We start from the raw sequence: 21063 nt of genomic DNA, 5'->3' as shown, positions 1-21063 counted from the left end.
CTTCCCTTTGTTTACACAATGATTATAAAATATTGATTATTGCATTTTTCCTTGTCTTTTTCAATGGGAAATTTTTCTTTTGCCAATCCTTCTGAATGTCCAACGTTGTTACTACATTAACTGTATACTTTTTCCCCTTTTTGTAATTTACAAAACTTCAATAAATTTTCAAGTTAAAAAAAAGGAAATTCTTTTTCACAGGAGGGTGGTAGATGGCAGGAATACCCTCCCGAGGGAGGTGGTGGAGATGAAAATGGTGACAGAATTCAAAAAAGCATGGGACAAACACAGAGGATCTTTAACAAAAAAAAGCATGGGACAAACATAGAGGATCTCTAATTAGAAAATGAATAGTATAAAATGAAGGCCGGTACTAGGCATCCTATATACTGTACAGAATAGTGATTCGGTTTAGGATGAGCTGAGGAGGGCTTTGATAGAAGCTTCAGTGACAGGATGGTTAGGATAGGCTGGAATGGGCTTCAATGGCAAATCCAGCAGTGTGAACCTAAAGATAGTACCGAGCAGACTTCTATGGTCTTTTGCCCAGAAATATTAAAGAAAAGGCAATTTAAACATGAATGTATAACAAGTGTGGATGTTGGGCAGCCTGGATGGACTGTTCAGGTCTTTATCTGCTGTCATTTCTATGGCGGGTCCTCTGAAATAGAATGCTTTAACAGGATATTTGAGGCTATGTAAAGACAAGATGCCTTTTAAGAAGCAACTAAAAACATATTTGTTTGTGAAAGCCTTTTACTAGGGAGTGATGTTTCAGATTTTGACAAACTCTTTTATTGAAGTTTTATTAGCCAAGTGCTAGTTTTAGTAAGTTAGACAGCTTTGGAGGAGTAAGTAGATGTTTTACTAATTGTGTGTGTATACATGATTATGTATCTTTACTTTGTAAACCGCTTAGGTCTTAGGTGTTGTAGAAATTTTTAAAATAAATAAATAAATATATAGCTTAGTATATATACACACTAGTGCTGCCCGATTCACGATTCGAATTGGTTCACCGATTCGAATCAGGTGAATCGATTCGAATCAGTTCGTTTTTGTAAAAAGCCGGACTTACCGATTCATCCCGATTAAAGTTCATTCTTTTTTCACTGCCGGCCGCCGGACTTGTTCCCATCTAATGTAACTTCCGGTTTTGCAAAACTGGAAGTTACATCAGAAGAAACGAAAGGACATGGGAGCGTCGAGGGGGAGCGATCAGACTTCGTGCAGCGGACCAGTTGGAAGCAAAGGGTATTTTTTGGCTGTCTCCGCGATTATACATCTAGTCAAGTAAGTAACTGAACCGGCAGGGGGTGCTCAGAAACGGCAGGGGGGCTGAGAATCGGCAGGGGGTGCTCAGAATCGGCAGGGGGGCTGAGAATCGGCAGGGGGCAGAGAATCAGCAGGGGGTGCTCAGAATTGGCAGGGGGACTGAGAATCAGCAGGGGGGGCTGAGAATCAGCTGTGACTGTGACTGAGTTCAAAGAAGCGTGGGATGAACACAGAAGATTTAGAATCAGAAAATAATATTAAAGATTGAACTAGGCCAGTTACTGGGCAGACTTGTACGGTCTGTGTCTGTGTATGGCCGTTTGGAGGAGGATGGGCAGGGGAGGGCTTCAATGGCTGGGAGGGTGTAGATGGGCTGGAGTAAGTCTTAACAGAGATTTCGGCAGTTGGAACCCAAGCACAGTACCGGGTAAAGCTTTGGATTCTCGCCCAGAAATAGCTAAGAAGAAAAAAAAAAAAAAATTTTTAAATTGAATCAGGTTGGGCAGACTGGATGGACCATTCGGGTCTTTATCTGCCGTCATCTACTATGTTACTATGTTAGGGGGGCTCAGAATCGGCAGGGGGGCTGAGAATCGGCAGGGGGTGCTCAGAATCGGCAGAGAGTGTTCAGAATCAGCAGGGGGGCTGAGAATCGGCAGGGAGTGCTCAGAATCGGCAGGGGGGCTAGTGAGTCTTGGGGGCTGGGGATTGAAGCTGAGATCAGCAGGGGGGCTGGGGATTGAAGCTCAGAATCGGCAGGGGGGCTGGGGATGGAATCTGAAATCGGCAGGGGGGCTGGGGATGGAAACTGAGAATCGGAATGGGGGCTTGTAAGTCTTGGGGCCTGGGGATAGAAGCTGAAATCGGCAGGGGGGCTGGGGATGGAAGCTCAGAATCGGCAGGGGGGCTGGTGAGTCTGGGGGGCTGGGGATGGAAGCTGGGAATTTTTGATATGATATTGCCTTGGTTAAATAAAATGTTTAAACTTAAAAAGCTGTGTCATTAATAGTGAATCGAATCGAAAAATTGATTCAACAGGGTGAATTGAATCAAAATATTTTTCTCTGAATCGGGCAGCACTAATACACACACTTCACTTCCTTGTCATGGGAGAGAATATTGTTTAGTTCCACTGTAGAAGTACTTATTAAGAAAGTTGCCTTCTTATAGGCTTGCTTTTGAAAACAGTCATTGTTCACATCTTGTTTTGTTTTCAGGGAAGAGTGATTAACTGGAGTCGATTCTTTGCACGTTTGCGTCCCAGACGCAACATGGATCTCCCAAATAATCATCAGGCTGAACAAGTAACTCCTTCTGCTGAAGCTTCAGAAGAACAAGTATGTTTATCCAATAGCTTAGATTTCTTTGAAAGGATGATGTAAGGGTAAAAGCATATATACCTTTTTCTCCGTAGACAAAAAAGATATGTTAGCCACACAAGCGGTTGATGTTCAGTGGTACTGACATCAGAACATTTCTTTTAAACAATGTAGAAAAATAAGAACATAAGAAATGCCTTCACCGGATCAGACCGAGGTCCATCCTGTCCGGCGATCCGCGCACGCGGTGGCCCATTTAAGTACACCTTTTGGGAGACCCGGATTTCCCGTATCCCTCAATATGGTTTTCAAGAAGATGTGCATCCAACTTGCGCTTGAAACCCAGAACAGTAGTCTCCGCCACAACCTCCTCCGGGAGAGCATTCCAAGCTCCAACCACTCGCTGTGAGAAACAGAACTTCCTGACGTTTGTCCTGAACCTGCTGCCACTCAGTTTCAGGCTGTGACCCTGTGTCCGTGTGACTTCCGAAAATGTTAACAATGCTGCTTCCTGGTCTATTTTATCAAATCCTTTAAATATTTTAAAAGTCTCTATCAAATCCCCTCGCAGTCTTCTCTTCTCTAGGGCGAACAGTCCCAGTTTTCTGAGACGTTCCTCGTAGCTCAAATTCTCCATACCTTTGACTAGTTTCGTGGCTCGTCTCTGCACCCTCTCCAGCAGAGTTATATCCTTCTTAAGGTATGGAGACCAGTGTTGGACACAGTATTCCAAGTGAGGTCTGACCATTGCTCTGTAAAGTGGCATTATGACCTCTTCCGATCTACTCGTGATCCCCTTCTTAATCATGCCCAACATCCTGTTTGCTTTCTTTGCCGCCGCCACACATTGAGCTGAAGGCTTTAGGGTTCTGTCTATCAGTACCCCCAAATCCCTTTCTTGTTCGCATATGGCTAATGTCACCCCCAACATCTTATACTCATGTTCTTTGTTTTTCTTTCCTAGATGCATCACCTTGCATTTGTCTATGTTAAAATTCATCTGCCACTTTTTCGCCCAAGTTTCCAGCTGGTTTAGATCCTTCTGGAGATCCTCGCAGTCCCCTAGAGAGCCAACCACCCGACATAGTTTTGTATCATCTGCAAACTTCGTTATATTGCATGTTGTTTCCTCTTCAAGGTCATTTATAAAAATATTAAACAAAATAGGCCCAAGAACCGAACCCTGGGGCACGCCACTAGTCACTCTCTCCCAGTCCGAGAATTGCCCATTTATGCTCACCCTTTGCCTTCTGTTCTATAGCCATTTGCCAATCCATCTGTGCACTTCTCCTCCTATTCCATGGCTCAGTAGTTTTCTCATAAGCCTTTCATGCGGAACCTTGTCGAACGCTTTCTGGAAATCCAAGTAAACTACAGATATGCACAAGACTTTTGTCCTGCTGCTATTGTGTGTCACCCCCTTAGTCGTTTTTGGCATGTGAGTCTTATTAAACTGATTTCCTTGCTGTTTCTACATGGAGAAATTATTTCAGGGCAGATGGAATTCATCAATGCTGGCTAACTATTGTTGGATATTGTTGGAAAGGGGTAAAACGCGGACCTCACGGACCTGACGGACCTCGAGGATCTAAAACCGCACATCCTTAAAAATCTGAGGTCCGTGCCACTTGTAGTTTCTGGCTCTGACAGACCTCTATGACAATTTAGCTCTGACGGATCCTAATGCTTTTCCCTCCCTATGCTGAGACTGGCGGCAAAACTTTTGCTCTGAAGTCTGTGCCACTTTTATTCTCAGCATAGGGAGGGAAAAGCATTAGGATCCGTCAGCAACTAAAGTGGCATAGAGGTCTGTCAGAGCCAGAGACTAGTGCTGGAGTGGCTCTAAAACGAATCCTTTAAACTGTTTTCCTGGTAAAAGAAAGTGAGAGGTGGTTGTGCTTGCTATATCCCTATCCCACTCTGCCTATAAGTGTCTGCTTAAACCTGACTTTCTTTCTGGGCGCTGTCCATACTCATTCGTGTTCTGTTTCACATTGGTTACTGTTTTATGGATCTTAAAGAGGGGAGGGGGGTTTATAATTGTAATTGTTATTTTTATATGTCTTCTGTTGGTTTGTAGGAACGATCTTGAATTGCAGATGCCACGAAGAGGGTATATAAAGTTTTATAAATAAATATTAGTTATGAGCAACAATGAAGCCATACATTTCCCAAACGGATAAATCAGAAAGACAATTATTCTCCAGCTTGCTTAAAGCATGGTATATATTACACTGTTTACATCCTGTGTGGTAAAATAATGTATTAAAAATGTTCTCCACCTCTAATCATATTGACGATATTTTTGTAATTTGATGAATTCAAGGTCTGCAAATCATCCGGCAGCGCTACTCATGGATCAGCAAGGCAACACCCATGATACTCGCTTTCAAAACTTTCTGAACATTACAGTGATTTTTGCATAAGGGCTACTCCACTCAGTTTCCTTCATTATTTGCAGGAGGGGAGGCTGCACTTTTAGGCTCTACTAAAACCATTCCCCTTAATGAACTTTTGCAGAAAATCTCTCCTGCAAAAGATACCAGTGGTGGGGACCCAGCCCAACCGTCCGGGCTCTATAAACATTCAATTATTGCCAGCAAAATAGCACGAAATTTGCATTCACAGATTAGCACGTATAAGATTTTCTGTGCTCTTTAAAGAGTACTATATATTGTTTGTTTTCAGTAAATTTAAAAATCTGAGGTCCACACTAGAGAATGACACGGGGAAAAAATCTGTCCCCGTCACCGCCCCGTCCCCAGCCCACCATCCTCTGCACTGCCCCGTCACCGCCGTTCCCTTTCACCGCCCCGTCACCGTCACTGCCATCCCTTTCACCGCCCCGTCACCGCCACTGCCATCCCATTCACCGCCCCGTCACCGTCCCCGCAGCATCCATATAAGCCTTAGTACTCTAATATTTAGCTTATTCTGTTCTTATAAATCAAAGTTCCTGCTGTTGAACTAGAGAAATAGATGTTCAACTGGCAGGGCTTTGTTTATAAATTTTTATCAACACAACTAATATACCACCATAATGTTTCCGACAGAGGACAAGTATGCAATAAATGCATTTTGCTGTTTCAATGCCAGTGCTCAGAAGAACAACAGACAGCAATATGGACATTCGCCTTATGGACTGGGTGATATACATTTCAAATGTAGTACTTTTTTAATATATAAAAATAGGCAAAATTAGTTGCTGTTTTATCATTATATTTTCTTGCCATTGGTGCCACACATGATTTTAAAATGATAAACCAGTTCTGCTAAAGAGGGGAGAATACCCACAACGAAACAGTAAAGTCAAAAGAGGTACGGGGTAGGGATGGGGTGTTCACGCATGCAGCAGAGGGTGGGGTGGAGAAGAGGGCGGAGGAGGGACATCACCAATCCGGGCACCTCTCACTCTTGCTACGCCATTGCTTGGAAGGAATCAGTCGGTAGGTGGGTGGGAGAGAGGGGTCAGAGAGAGAGAGAGAGGAATTGGTGTTTGCTCTGTTGGTTCAGCTAATTGCAGCAAGGGAATCCCCAATCACCTGAGCTGGTAGGATTTCCCAAAGCCACGGTTTTTGGGAATCCTGCTGGCTCAGCTGATCAGGGATTCCTCTACCATGATCTGCTGATTGCAGACTGTGGACTGTTGTAGGCAAAGATAGGTGCCAGAAATGTAGGCCAGGGGTTTCTGAACCTACCGTATATTTCTGGCGCTTTTCTTTGTGTGAATTGTGTCTATGTAGGCACTTGAGGTGCTATTCTCTAACTGGCACTATTGTGTGATTGACACACGATCTGCAGCTGCTTTTAAGGCAGCTGCCAACATGAGTGCTGGTTAGAGAATCCAGGGGTTAATGTGTAATTAAACTCTGGAATTCATTGCCAGTGACTGTGGTGAAAGCAGTTAGCTTAGCAGGGTTTAAAATAGTGTGGATAATTTCCTTAAAAAAGTCCATAAGCCAATATTTAGATGGACTTTGGGAAATGCACTGATTATTACTAGGATAAACAGCACACAATCGGTTTTACTCTTTTGGGATCTTACCGGGTTTTTGGGACCTGAGGTAGCCACTGTTGGAAACAGGATACTGGCTTGATGGACCTATTCCGTATGGCAACATATGTTATTTTACCACTAACTATTTTAGCACAGATCTCATTTTATGCAATGTGACCTAGTTTCCAATGACTGGGGTTAATAGTTAAATATCACTTCTTAACAGTAGCCCATATCGATAACATTCCCCCTTAAAATTTAACACAATCAGCCTGGACTAGAACAAGCATGAAAAGACTGTATCAACTGCATAAGAAAACAGCTTGCAGTCTGGCACTGCATAACAATTAGCTTATATATGTATTGGAGAAAGTAGAGAACCTTGTTTGGGTCATCAGAGCCTTTTAGCCTTTCAAAACTTTGTCCTTAGAGCATTATAGTATTCTTCATTGATCATTTTTCCTTTTAAATTCAAAACATATTCAACCTATCTTGTGTCCCAGCATGAATTCATGTTTCACTCAATTGGCTGTTTCAAGGGAATTAACCATCCAACTTCCATTTGCAAAAATATCCAATGTTGTTCCTTCTATGAGCAATATTTAAATTATGAGGAACAACATTGGGTATTTTTGCTGAATTGTGTGATACCATTTGGGCTGAACATGAAGATTGAAAATGCCTGGTTAGCCCTGGACAGATGATTTGAACAGCAAGGAGCTTGTCCTGGTCATTTAAATCATTTTGAATATCTAGTCCAATGATAACAGAATTAGGGTGATTATAGAAACATAGAACTTTGTTGATCACTAAAAACAGAGGAGACTAAGGGTCTATCAAGCCCAGCATCCTGTCTTTGACATTGGCCAGTCTTGGTCTTTGGAACTGCCCATTGTGTCAGAAGCAATAGGGATTAAGTGACTTGCCCAGGGTCACAAGGAGTGTAGCTCTAACCACTGGATTTAGAAGTTGGCTTCTTTTGGGATCTTTAACTCATCGTCGCTAGGACTCGAATCTGAGTCCGTGGCACCTAACACAGAATGGAATTAGTATGGCAAGGTAATGAAGAATGGTCCAGCAGCCCCCACCCTCCCTCCACCTCACCTTATATTCCTTCCGAGTTTGCCGGATTCCTTTTTCCCGAGCTGCACACGTTCAAACAGCCATGCACTTGCGGCTGCGCAAGTCAATCAAACTTCTCCTCTCCTGCAACTTCCTGTTTCCGGTTGCATCAGAGGAGAATATTGATTGACTCACGCAGCCGCGCGTGCACGGCTTTTTGAACGCGTGCGGCTCGGAAAAAAGGAAGCCGGAAAACTCGAAATTTAAGGTGAGGTGGAGGGAGGGAGCTGGCTAAATGCTACGGGCAGGCGGTGGCTACGGGGACCGCACGATCCTTGATACCTCACTGCGGAGTCAAGACCATTCACTGCTCCACGGGGCAGTGAATGGCCTTGTCCCCGTCCCTGCAGCGACTGCTTTTTTTCTTTTCCCGTTCCGGCGGGTTACCCGCGGCTAAAAGCGGTAGCTGCGCCACCGTGTCATTCTCTAGTCCACACCACTTTTAGTCTCTGGCTCTGACAGACCTCTATGACATTTTAGTGCTGACGGATCCTAATCCTTTTCCCTCCCTATGCTGAGACGGATCTGTCAGAGCTAAATTGTCATAGAGGTCTGTCAGAGCCAGAGACTAAAAGTGGCGCGGACCTCAGATTTTTAAGGACGTGCGGTTTTAGATCCGCGAGGCAGGGCCGCCATCAGGGCAGTACTACCAGTCCTGCATTCAGGGGCCCGGAGCTGACAGGGGGCCCGGGCTCCCCCAGGGTTCTAGGCCACAGTTCTTCAACCGCCGGTCCGCAGACCGGTGCCGGTCCCAGTGGCGTACCTAGGGGGGGAGGTCCGCCCCAGGTGCACAGGAGAGAGCTGGACGGGGGACCAATGTTCCCTCTAAGGATTGATGAGGTGTGTGCAAAAAAAAATATGCATGAGCGACAAGTTACATACTCCACAAATTTATGAGCAGGCGCGGAGGACGCATTTTAAAACAAATGTAGTTTATCCTTGTACTCCTTATGTATTTTTAATCATCTATGGATATGTTTGTATGTTTATTGTTCAAATGGTTTTATTTATTTCCCCAAATTTATTTTTGTTATACGCATTGAAAATATTTGATATTGCGTTTAAATCAAAATCTCAATAAACTTGAAACTTGAAACGAGTGCCCGTGAGATTGTGGGAGGGTTAAATACTCAAAACTTAGAAGAATAAAAATTTACTTAAAGTTTTTGCTTCGCCAGCTTTCTGGTATCTTTACATACAGTGGAGTACCTAGCATATGTAACACCCAGGGCCCATCATTTTTTAGCACAACCCCCTCCCCCATCTGTACGAAAAACATGATTTTTAGTAACAAGCCACACGTCACACATGAGTACCTAGGAAAAGGCAGCATCTTACATATTGCAGTGAGCAGTACATCAATACACCCATTGTAAAACTAAACAAGCCAGACCAGCACAGACCAATCCTACAACGTCAATCCTAACAGAAAACCATGTCTTTCGAACACAGAAAACACCTTCGCCTAGTATGGAATATGTCATCACAAACTAACTCCCTCCCCCTTTTACAAAACTGTAGTGTGGATTTTAGCCACGGTGGTAACAGCTCTGATGCTCATAGAATTCTGAGCATCAGAGCTGCTACCACCACGGCTGGTGCTAAAAAACGCTCCACAGTTTTGTAAAAGGGGGGATAAAATAGAAATACACAGCTTCAACACTCTAACTCAGGGGTGCCCAAACTTTTTGGGCTTGCGAGCTACTTTAAAATGACCAAGTCAAAATGATCTACCAACAATAAGATTAAAAAACACAAAGCACACTATACGCTGAGAAAATGTTAATTATCATTCTTATTCTGGGTTTTTTTCAAAGAGGTCAAGGCAGATGACTCTATGCATTGTCATCTCAGTAACAACTATACAAAAATAGACAAATATACCCCCCTCCCTTTTTTATAAACCGCAATAGCAGTTTTTAGTGCAGGGAACTGCGCTAAATGCCCAGCGCTGCTCTCGACGCTCAGGCTCCCTGCGCTAAAAAACACTATTGCGGTTTAGTAAAAGGGGGCCATAGTGCAAAATATAGACAGCATATATAAATTCAGACACATTTTGATCACTAAATTTAAAATAAAATCATTTTTCCTACCTTGTCTGGTGATTTCATGAGTCTCTGGTTGCACTTTCATCTTCTGACTGTGCATCCAATCTTTCTTCCCTTCTTTCAGCCTGTATGCTTCCTTTCCTCCAGACCTCATTCCCTCCCCCAACTTTTTCTTCCTCTCTCCCTGCCCTTTCTTTTTTTTTTTCTCTCTTGATGCCCCCTTTCTTTTTTTCTGTTTCCCTTCTGTCTCCCTGCCTGCCCCCTTTCTTTCTCCCTACCCTCCACAAAGCTACTGCTGCCACCATCGGGGGAAACAGGCCCCAAAGCCACCACCACAACCATCGGGGGAAACAGGCCCCAAAGCCACCGCCGCAACCATCGGGGGAAACAGGCCCCAAAGCCACCGCTGCAACCATCGGGGGAAACAGGCCCCAAAGCCACTGCCGCAGCTGCCCCAAGCTCTCTTTGCTTCCCCCGACATCAATTCTGCCATCGGAGAGGAAGTTCCGCCCAGCCAGGCAGCGATTGGCTGGCCCGAACTTCCTCTCCGACTGCAGCCTTAGGGCAGGTACACAGCCAGGGCGGACCGCCTCCCCCCCCGTTATGGCACTGAAGACATGGCAGCAGCTCCTCTCGCGAATCCCCACCTGCGTCGGAAGTCCGATGCAGTCAGGGATCTTGAGAGGAGCCGCTGCTGCATATTTCAACTTTAAAATACAGGCCGCCGCCGCTTCCTCTCACCTCGCCCTCGAGTGAGCAACAGGAGAAAGCGCATGAGCGACGCCACTGAAAATAGTGAGCAATTGCTCATGCACTCACCTTAGAGGGAACACTGCGGGGGACCCGCGGAGTTCAATACATCTCGAGCCGCGAGGCTCGTCTTCTGTTCCTACCTGCCCTGCCGCTCACATATAGCCGATCGGAAGTGTTCCTCGATGTCGGCGCTGACATCGGAGAATACTTCCGGTCGGCTATTTGTGCGCAGCAGGGTAGGCAGGAAACAGGAGACAAGCCTCTCGGCTCGAGCTCCGTTTTGCTGAGAAAGTTGCAAAGATGGGCTGGGAGGCAAACGCGGAACACAAAAGGGGAGAGGGAGTGTGTTTTGGACACAAGGCATGGACTTGGGAGAGAGGAAGGGAGGGAAAGAGATTCTGAGGTGGGGGAGGGAATGGGTTTTTGGACACAGAAGGCATGGACTTGGGAGAGAGGAAGGGAGGGAAAGAGATGCTGAGGTGGGGGAGGGAATGGGTTTTTGGACACAGAAGGCATGGACTTGGAGAGAGGAAGGGAGGAGGAAGGGAGGGAAAGAGATGCTGAGGTGGGGGAGGGAATGGGTTTTTGGACACAGAAGGCATGGACTTGGGAGAGGGAAGGGAGGGAAAGAGATGGTTGTGTACACGGGGCATAGAAGAAAGGAGAATTTTTGGTCATAGGAGGGAGTGAGGTACAGATAGTGGCATACCAAGGTGGGGGAGGATGGGGGGGGGGGGCGGTCCACCCCGCCCCTCTCCGGGTTTACGTCCCAAGGGGGTGCACAGCTGGCCACCCTCCAGTGTTCTCCCTAGGCCGGCAAACTGCGGCTCTTTAGCCACTTCAGTGCCACTGCCGCCATCGGGAACAGGCCGGCACCAAGTTCTCCCTGCTTTTCCCTGTGGGGCCGACCAACTCTCGCCACTCGCGTCAATTCTGACGTCGGAGAGGACGTTCTGGGCCAGCCAATCGCTGCCTGGCTGGCCTAGAACGTCCTCTCCGACGTTAGAATTGACGTCGGATGGTGAGAGTTGGTTAGCCCCGCGGGGAAGAGAAGCAGGGCGAACTCGGCGCCGGCCTGTTCCCGATGGCGGCAGTGGCAGCCTATTCCCCAGTGGCGGTGGCAGCATTTTCCCAATGGTGGTGGCATAGGGGAGGGCAGGAAGCCAGAAAGAAAGAAAGGGGGCAGGGTGAAATAAAGAAAAATGGGGCACGGAAAGAGAGAAAGACAGACATACAGAATGAAAGAGGATGTGGAGAGAGAAAGAAAGAAGGGGCAGGGTGAGAGAGAGAGAAATACAAACATACAGAAAGAAAGGGGGTATGGAGAGAGAGAAAAAGAAAGAAGGGGCAGGGTGAAACAAAGAAAAAGTTTGGGGAGGTAATGAGGTCTGGAGGAGAGGAAGCATACAGGAGGCTGAAAGAAGGGAAGAAATATTGGATGCACAGTCAGAAGAATAAAGTGCAACCAGAGATTGATGAAATTACCAAAGGTAGGAAAAATGATTTTATTTTCAATTTAGTGATCAAAATGTGTCTGCTTTGAGAATTTATATATGCTGTCTATATTTTGCACTATGGCCCCCTTTTACTAAACTGCAATAGCGTTTTTTAGCGCAGGGAGCCTATGAGCGTTGAAAGCAGCGTGGGGCATTCAGCGCAGCTCCCTGCGCTAAAAACCGCTATCGCGTTGTAGTAAAAAGGGAGGAGGAATATTTGTCTATTTTTGTGTAGTTGTTACTGAGGTGACATTGCATAAAGTCATCTGCCTTGACCTCTTTGAAAACCTGCAGAATATAAATGATAATTAACATTTTCTCTGCATACAGCGTGCTTTGTGTTTTAAAAATTTTATTGTTGGTAGATCATTTTGACTTGGCCACAAAGGTATGGGGGAGGGAGGGAGGGGAGCTGCTGAAAGACATCTAGTAATCCTTGCAGGCTTGACTGTGCAGAGAATTATTTTTGTAAAATCATGTTTTGTTATGCAACTGGCATTATTTAGACTTTAATTTCTATGAATGAATAGAATGAAAATGATATAAATTACTTGCTTGTTTTTATGTGCGTGCGCTGAAGGAAAGTAGAGAGAGAGTGGGCTGAGGACGCTGAAGGGAAATGGGGAAGAGAGAGTGGGGAGAAGACGCTGATTTATAAATTGACAATTGTACAGAATATTGTTTCTTTTTTATATTCATCCATAGCTGCATGTTAATGATGTGCTCATATGCACTTATTTATCATCATAACATATACATCATCATTAACATGCAGTTGTGGATGTGTAAGGACAGGCTGAGGAGGATGGATGGGAAGGAAGGAAGGTGCACATATGAACATATCATACATTTTTAACATGCATGATGCAGCTATAGGCAAGCTGAGGAGGATGGGATCATACAGATGTGTATGTTCAAATATGCGCTCAGATGTGTAGTTTTTTCTGATATATTTATTAAGCTTACAGTATTTATAAAAACACATTTAATACTTGTTACAAAAAATATTGTGCAATTGTGATCTACTTCTGGCCTACAAAGGTCAAAAGAAATCCTTAACTGAGATTTTACGTTCAAAAGTGAATTATAGCTACTAGCACTATTATTTATTAGTTATTTATTATGCAGATGTTTGTTAGTTTGTTATTAGTTCAGTATTAGATATATGTTAGTTTAGAATAGATAGGTATAGATTAGTTTAGGTTAGGTTAGGGCCCTGCTGAAAGAGTCTAACTTGCAGGCTTACAAATCTTTTGGTCAAAGAGTGCAGCGACAGAGAAAAAAAAAGTATGTGTGTATTCAACCCATGGAAGAAGGGGGGGTCGGGGGGGAAGGGGTGCGTGGGGGGCCCAATAGGATTGCTCAGTAAGGGGCCTAGAAATTTCTGATGGCGGCCCTGCCGCGAGGTCCATGAGGTCTGCATTTTACCCCTTCCCGATATTGTTGGATATTAATTAGAGATGCTCCTAATCTCATTTATAAATGCACCTCAACAGCAAAACAATTCTAGAAAACAATATAGAAACTTAAATTAGTGCAATGCGTTACATTATGACTTCTCATGCTATAGATATTTGTGATTTGCTCAAAACCTATATGGGATAGTGGAAAACTGAGGCTATTTTCATATACAGGAGGTCAAATTCTATAAAGTAAACCTCATTTTCTTCTTGCTCCAGAAAAAAAGTTAAAATTTGTTTCACAGTTTTCAGAGGACTGTGTTCGTCAGGAGCTAATTAAACTAAAGGTGGACAAAACGATGGAGCCAGATAGATACATCCGAGGGTGCTGAAGGAACATAGGAAAGATCTTGCAACTCCACTGGCTGACCTTTTCAATACTTCTGTAGAGTCCCTCTCCACAAAAGCTGAAGGAAGAGATAGGGAAATACAGGCCAGTAAGTCTGACTTCCCTGATAAGTAAATTAATGAAAATTATTTTAAAACAGAGAATAGTGAAGTTTCTGGAATCCAATGAATTACAGGACCAGAGGTAACATGGATTCACTATAGGCAGGTCATATCAGACAAAACTGATCAATTTCTTTGACTGGGTGACCAGAGAATTGGATAAAAAGAGAGCGCTAGATGTGGTATACTTAGATTTTACCAAAGCCTTTAACAGTGTTCCATACAGGCATCTAATAAATAAACTGAATGCCATTGGTATGGGCTCCAAAGTGACAGACTGGGTCAGGAACTGGTTGAGTGGAAGGGGACAAAGGGTCAACGGAGAACTCTCTGAGGAAAGAGATGTTATCCTAGGACAAGCAGGCAGCATATTTTCACATGCGGGTGACATCATCCACGAAGCCCCGGTATGGATAGTGTTAAAAGTGAACTGTCACTTGAAGTTTTAAGAAACTTTGCAACTGCCCACATCACACATGCATGAGTGCCTTCTGACCTGATGCCAGCTCTTCGTTTTCTGCAGAGTGTCACACTGTTAGCTCCTGCCAAGGTTTGCAGGCAGCCTTGACAGTGACTTGTTGAGGCCTTGGCATGACTTCCTTAGGAAGAGAGAAGACTCTCTTCAGGTAAGTATAACTTTGGTATTGTTTTAACCAATCATAGGAAAATAGAAATCCAGGCCAGAGTAACAAAAATCAGTCTTTATTGTTGGTCTTTTAATAAACTGATACTGGTCTTCAGCTTCACTGATCTTTCCAAACAGAATCAGGCATCAAAGGAAAACAGGCAATTAGAGCAGTTTCAAATGAAAAAAAAAATCTCTGTACAATATTATCTTTTTAAAAGTCCAAACACAAACACTTGCACTCCTGGACTGAACAATACTTGTATCAACATTCTTCACCAGGTAAGAATGTCCCATTGAGGTTTTTATTCCATAACCTTCTTAAAATATAAGAGTTCAAAGGAAAAAGAAACAATACAGCTACCAAGAAAAAATAATTACCAAAAACAGGAAAAAGGTAGAACCATAAAGGTTCAGTGACTTTAGAAACAGTTATGTGTCATTCCTGATATTAATCACCTTTCCTTAGGCAGGGAAGAGAACAGTAATTAAGCCTAGCTTCAGTGCCTGTGGTCTCATGGCTTTCTAGCCATGACACTGCTAAACACAACGTTTGTTTAAGCCGATCTTAATCTTTTAAGCAATCAGCACAGCAGGAGGACCAGTTATACATTCAAAGAAGCAGTAGGTTATCTGTACTTGAAAATAGCTTTCAAAGAGCTAGATTCACTAAAGATAGTGACTCAATTGCTGTTGTCTGATTATCTGGCCGATTTTCAAACAGCGATTGATTCACTATCAAGTTTGCATATCACATTGGCTGCCAACTGGCGCTCGGATCAAATTTAAGGTTCTATGCATAATTTTTAGGCTGTTGCAGGACAATTGTCTGTCTGTTTTACGTACTGCTTTGCAGCTTTATTGGCCAACAAATGCATTGCGATCTATGGAGAGGAAGTGTCTAGAAATGCCATCTCAGACATTGGGGAGAATACTGTCTGGGGCAGAAGCAAACAAGTCTATCTGAGGAAGTCCCCCATAGTGAGAAAATGTGGCATAATACTTTGGAGTTGAGAGTCCACTCGTGCAGTCAAAGAAATCTGCTGAGTTTGTCGGCTAGAATATTCTGTGAACCTTGAACATATATGGCTTTTGAGAAATATGTTTCAAGCAAACAACCAGTTCCAAATGTGCTGCCTTCTTGACAAAGAGGGAGAGAGCCTGTTCCCCCATGTTTGTTGATATAATACATCACTACTTGATTGTCCTTGTGAACCAGGAGGACCTGATTGGAAAGACTGCTCTGAAAAGTTTTTAGAGCATTTCAAATTGCCCTCTGCTCTAATAGGTTGATGTTTAATGTCTTCTCTTGAACAGACCAGCAACCTTGTGTGCAAAGACCATCCAAGGTGAGCTCCCCAAGCATACTTGGATGTGTCTATGGTAAACAGTTTCTGATGTGGAGGGATGTGAAACAGTAGATCTCTGGAAAGATTGGATGGATCCATCTACCACTGATGAGATACAATACAACTACTTATATCCTGCAATTTTCAACAGGGATATAAGAGGTGAGGTGACTGTAATCTTTTGAGAGAAGGGATCAGGATCTTGAGACCACTGAGATACAAGGGAGCCCACTGAGCTGATCTGAGATGGAGCCTTGCAAAGGGGGTAACATGGACAGTGGATGCCATATGACCCAAACGCTGCATCATCTATCAGACTCAAATGGTTTGTATAAGCAAGACCTGATTGTTCATCTACAGGTTTTTCTACCCCAACAAAGACAAGACACTTTTATTCAACTTTGCAGTGTCCTGTGAATTGCAGTCTTTGAGAGGGTTGAAGTTGGGACTTTTGGAAAGTTGACTGTAAATCCCTAGCTGCTGAAGAAATGTTGTCGTCAACTGTGTTGCGGAAAGTACTGCTTGAGGAGATGCAGTTTTTTATCAGCCAGTCGTCCGGATATAGAAACACTTGAAACCCGTGAGTACGTAGAGCTGTTGCTATGACCACTAGGCTCTTGGTGAAGAAGTCAGGCCAAATAGCAGAAATTTGTACTGAAAATGTTGTTGAGCTATGTGAAAACTCAGAAACCTTCTGTGAGCAGGATATATGGTTATATTTTGTAAGCCTCTTTGAGGTCCAGAGAGCATAGCCATTTGTTTCGTTCTATAAGAGTGCATAAAATCCCTATAGATAGCATGCAAAACTTTTTTTGACTAGGTATGTGTTTAAGTCTCGGAGCTCAAGAATTGGTCAAAGACCTCCCATCTTCTTAGAGATTAGAAAATACCTGGAGTAGAACCCCTGATTTTTCTGAGAAGGAAGAACTACTATGGCATTTAGTTAAAGCAGAGTTTCTACTTCCTGAAGAAGAAGGGACATCTTTTATGATAGGAAAGAGGACTCTCTTGGAGGGTGATTTGGAGGTATGGTTATGAAATGGAGAGAGTAACCCTCCTTGATGACTTTTAGAACCCAAGAGTCCATCGTGATGAGAGCCCAACATTGATGATACAATTGTAGCCAACCTCTGATAGGTTGGGGAAGAGGCTGGGGAAGAGGCTGAGAGGGAGAGATGGTGGCCATTATCTTATCCTTGGCAAGGGCTGGGATGCCCTCATGATTACAGAAACCTGGCTCCGTGATAACGATGTGACACCTGCAATTACGCGTATAGCAGCATTCAGCGCTAATTGCATAGCCTGCAACACACATTTAGGTAACCCCAGTAGAGATAATTACAGTAATCAAATACCGGAGTTGTCATCATAACAATGACAGTTCTAAAATTGTCAGTCCATTTAACAGTTGTAATTTGAAAACACATGAGATAGCACAGCCTTGATCTGCAGTTTAAAAGATAGAGAAAAATCTAACAAAACCCCCAGATTTCTGCATTGCTGTAGAACAGGGACCGCAACACAATCTAACAAGATTTCAGAAGGGCACGCTGATAAGTTCTGGCAACTAATGAACAAAACCTCCATTTTTACCATGTTCAATTTTAGCTGATTTTGACTTATCCAGTCCTGTATTACCCAAAGGTAAGCATTAAGATCTAACGATGCTTTATCATACGATTTATCCACAGGAATCAGGAACTGGATATCATCAGCTTAAAGATGAAAATTAACACCCAAATTTTGCAGCTCCTTACACAATGGCAAAAAATGTTGAACAGAACCGCAGACAGAGCAGACGCCTGAGGAATGCCACAATTCAATGTGGACCAATCTGATTTTTCCTGTCCCACTTTGACACAAAATAGCCTATAAGAACATAAGAATTGCCGCTGCTTGGTCAGACCAGTGGTCCATCATGCCCAACAGTCCATTCACGCGGCGGCCCTTAGGTCAAAGACCAGTGCCCTAACTGAGACTTGCCTTACCTGTGTACATTCTGGTTCAGCAGAAACTTGTCTAACTTTGTCTTGAATCCCTGGAGGGTGTTTTCCCCTATAACAATCTCCGGAAGAGCATTCCTGTTTTCTACCACTCTCTGGGTGAAGAATAACTTCCTTACGTTTGTACGGAATCTATCCCCTTTTAACTTTAGAGAGTGCCCTCTCGTTCTCTCTACCGGAGAGGGTGAACAACCTGTCTTTATCTACTAAGTCTATTCCCTTCATTATCTTGAATGTTTCAATCATGTCCCCTCTCAGTCTCCTCTTTTCAAGGGAGAAGAGGCCTAGTTTCTCTAATCTCTCGCTGTACGGCAACTCCTCCAGTCCCTTAACTATTTTAGTCACTCGTCTCTGGACCTTTTCGAGTAGTACTGTGTCCTTCTTCATGTTTGGCAACTAGTGCTGGACGCAGTATTCCAGGTGAGGGCATACCATGGCCTGGTACAGCGGCATGATAACCTTCTCCAATCTGTTCATGATCCCCTTCTTAATCATTCCTAGCATTCTATTCGCCCTTTTCACCGCCACCGCACATTGCGCGGACGGCTTTATTGACTTATTGACTAGTACTCCCAAGTCTCTTTCCTGGGGGGTCTCTCCAAGTACTGCACCGGACATCCTGTATTCGTGTATAAGATTTTTGTTACTGACATGCATCACCTTAAACTTATCCACGTTAAACCTCATTTGCCATGTCGCAGCCCATTTCTCGAGCGTGTTTGTCACGTTGCAGGTCTTCACAATCCTCCTGCGTCTTTACTAGTCTAAATAACTTTGTATTGTCTGCAATTTTAATCACCTCACACCCGTCTTACCAATTTCCAGGTCATTTATAAATATGTTGAAGAGCACAGGTCCAAGCACCGAACCCTGAGGCACTCCACTTGTGACATTTTTCCAGTCCAAGTATTGTCCATTTATCCCCACTCTCTGTTTCCTATCTGCCAACCAGTTTTTAATCCATGTGAGTATTTCATTCTCAATTCCATGGCTCGCAGTTTTTCAAAGTAGTTGTTCATGCGGAACCTTGTCTTCTGAAAATCCAGATATACAATGTTGACCAGGTCACCCTTGTCTATCTGCCTGTTTACTCCCTTGAAGAAGTGCAGCAAGTTCATCAAGCAAGGTCTTCCTTTGCTGAAGCCGTGCTGGCTGGTCCTCATCAGATTGTGTCCGTCAAAGTGATCAATGATGCGGTCCTTTATCAGCACCTCTACCATCTTTCCCAGTAGCGAGGTCCGATTCACCAGTCTGTAGTTTCCCAGATCTCCCCTTGAACCTTTCTTGAAGATCGGCGTAACATTTGCCACTTTCCAGTCTTCCAGAATCCTTCCCGATTTGATCAACCAGTACCAGTCCAAGACTGTTCCAGCAATGCCCATGGTGTTCAATATCACCCTTGGAATTTGATGATTAATGGTATCAAATGCTGCTGAAACATCCAGAAATACCATTTAATAAGATACTCCCTATGTACAATGTCAAGTACAGATAACAGCAGGAAGATATTCTCACATCCCTCCCACCTCCCCTGGTTTGGCTTCTTAGCTTGCTTATGGAACTGAAGTATCACGAACAGGCATCTGGTGGGAAGGCATTCGCGGAGCGGGCAATCACAAGTTTCTTAAAACTTAAAGTTACAGTTCACTTTTAACACTGTTCGTACTGGGTTCCATGGATGATATCACCCACATGTGAAAATATCTGCCTGCTGTCTCCGTATAACACCTGTTACGATAAGTAACTGTGTTTTATCAGTGGTATGCCGCAAGGCTTTAGTTCTTGGGCTTGTTCTTTTTAACATTCCTTAGCAAAGCAGCATATGAATCCAGAGACCAATGGGATACCTCACATCTACCAGCAGGTGGAGATAGAGACACTGATTAACAGGTGTACTTATTTGCTGGCACTCCTCCTGTCTCATCAGTATTCTCTATCTCCAAGCAGGTGGAAGTCGCTATTCAACTAGCTCCTGGATTCTGGCTGTGGCTGGAACTTTATTACCTCCTGTTGAGATTTTCTCTTCAGTGAGACTGCCATTCTGTTTCTCCTGTTGAGTTTTTTCTCTTCAGTGAGACAGGGGTGTTCGGCTAAATGGTGCCGGCTTTGGAGGTTACACTTGGGCCCCCCCTTGTCCCTGCCTCACCCTCCCTCCAATGATAGAGGGTTTAATTTGGTCTCTAATTTTTTCTTCTTTCCCTTTCAAAAAAAAAAAAAAAAGGGAGACCGCATTTGGTAGGTATGATTCTGCCCTGTCTTTGGGGCTCAGCCAGGGCCTACCGGCTCTGCAAGCCCTGTCCACCAGGTTGTGAGTATTTCTTTTTATGTTACTTCGGTGGGTTATAATTTCTGGAAGCTGCGGGTTTTGTTGGTGAGCTTATGTTTGGTGTGGTCACGGGACTCAACCAGGGGATGATTGATTTCTCAGCGGCTCCGCGTTGTTAAATTTCGATGTAACTGGTCGATGGAGAGCTCCCTGCGGTTGCTAGGGAATGTATGTGGGGCCGGTGCCTTCCCGCGCGTGGAAGGTGCGAGCTTGCCTTCTTGCGTGGGCGGGGATCTATCCTGATGGTTATGGCCTGGTCACTTATGCGGCTGTTTGCACGGCGTATCCTGCAGCTGTGTGTAATTGCACTACTGGTGACGGTTTATGGAGCCGGTGCCTTACGGAGGCCCGGACGCCCGCGCTTGTGCTCCGACGCTATACTGATTAAATGGCGGGAGCACCGCGGCGTCTTTTTTGTCTGTTTTGACATCTCTCCTCTCGCGGCGCTTTCTGCGAGCTCCCAATTGCTGGACATGGCCGCTTCTGCGAGTTGCAGTTGCCAGTAGTGCGGCCAGAGACTCTCTCCCGAGGCTGTGGTTTGGGCCTATCTGTTTTTTCTCGGGCATGGGAGTCGTCCTGACTGGCCAGAGGACGAGAGAGAGGGAGGCTCCTGCGTTGCTGCTTGTTCCTGGAGTAGAGGCATAGCCTAGTGGTTAGAGCAGCTACCTCAGCACCATGAGGTTGCGAGTTTGACTCCCACTGCAGCTCCTTGTGACTCTGGGCAAGTCACTAAAAAAAAATAAAAATAAAAAACACTAGACCGGCAGCAGTCAGATTGTCACTGACGGAGGTCAGCAACGGGGGGGATATCCGGATCTGGGTTCGGATCTCTCCTACTCT

The 21063-nt window shown here is 44.4% G+C and overlaps 1 protein-coding gene across 5 annotated transcripts in view; it reads left to right on the top strand.

Annotated features, from left to right (window-relative positions):
* UBAC2 (UBA domain containing 2) overlaps positions 1-21063 on the top strand; it is a 579805-nt gene that overhangs the window by 467907 nt on the left and 90835 nt on the right. For 4 of the 5 annotated variants that reach the window (XM_033949111.1, XM_033949110.1, XM_033949112.1 and 1 more), the window contains one exon: positions 2493-2612. The exons of the other annotated variant lie outside the window; for it this stretch is intronic. In XM_033949111.1, coding sequence (XP_033805002.1) covers positions 2493-2612 — 120 coding nt within the window. The remainder of the gene's footprint in view (positions 1-2492; positions 2613-21063) is intronic. 5 annotated transcript variants of the gene reach the window in all.

Source organism: Geotrypetes seraphini, chromosome 6 (genome assembly GCF_902459505.1).
Source record: "Geotrypetes seraphini chromosome 6, aGeoSer1.1, whole genome shotgun sequence".
In the NCBI taxonomy this organism is placed as follows: Eukaryota; Metazoa; Chordata; class Amphibia; order Gymnophiona; family Dermophiidae; genus Geotrypetes; species Geotrypetes seraphini.
Note: the sequence above shows the minus strand (reverse complement) of the source record. Positions and strands in the feature narration are given on the sequence as shown.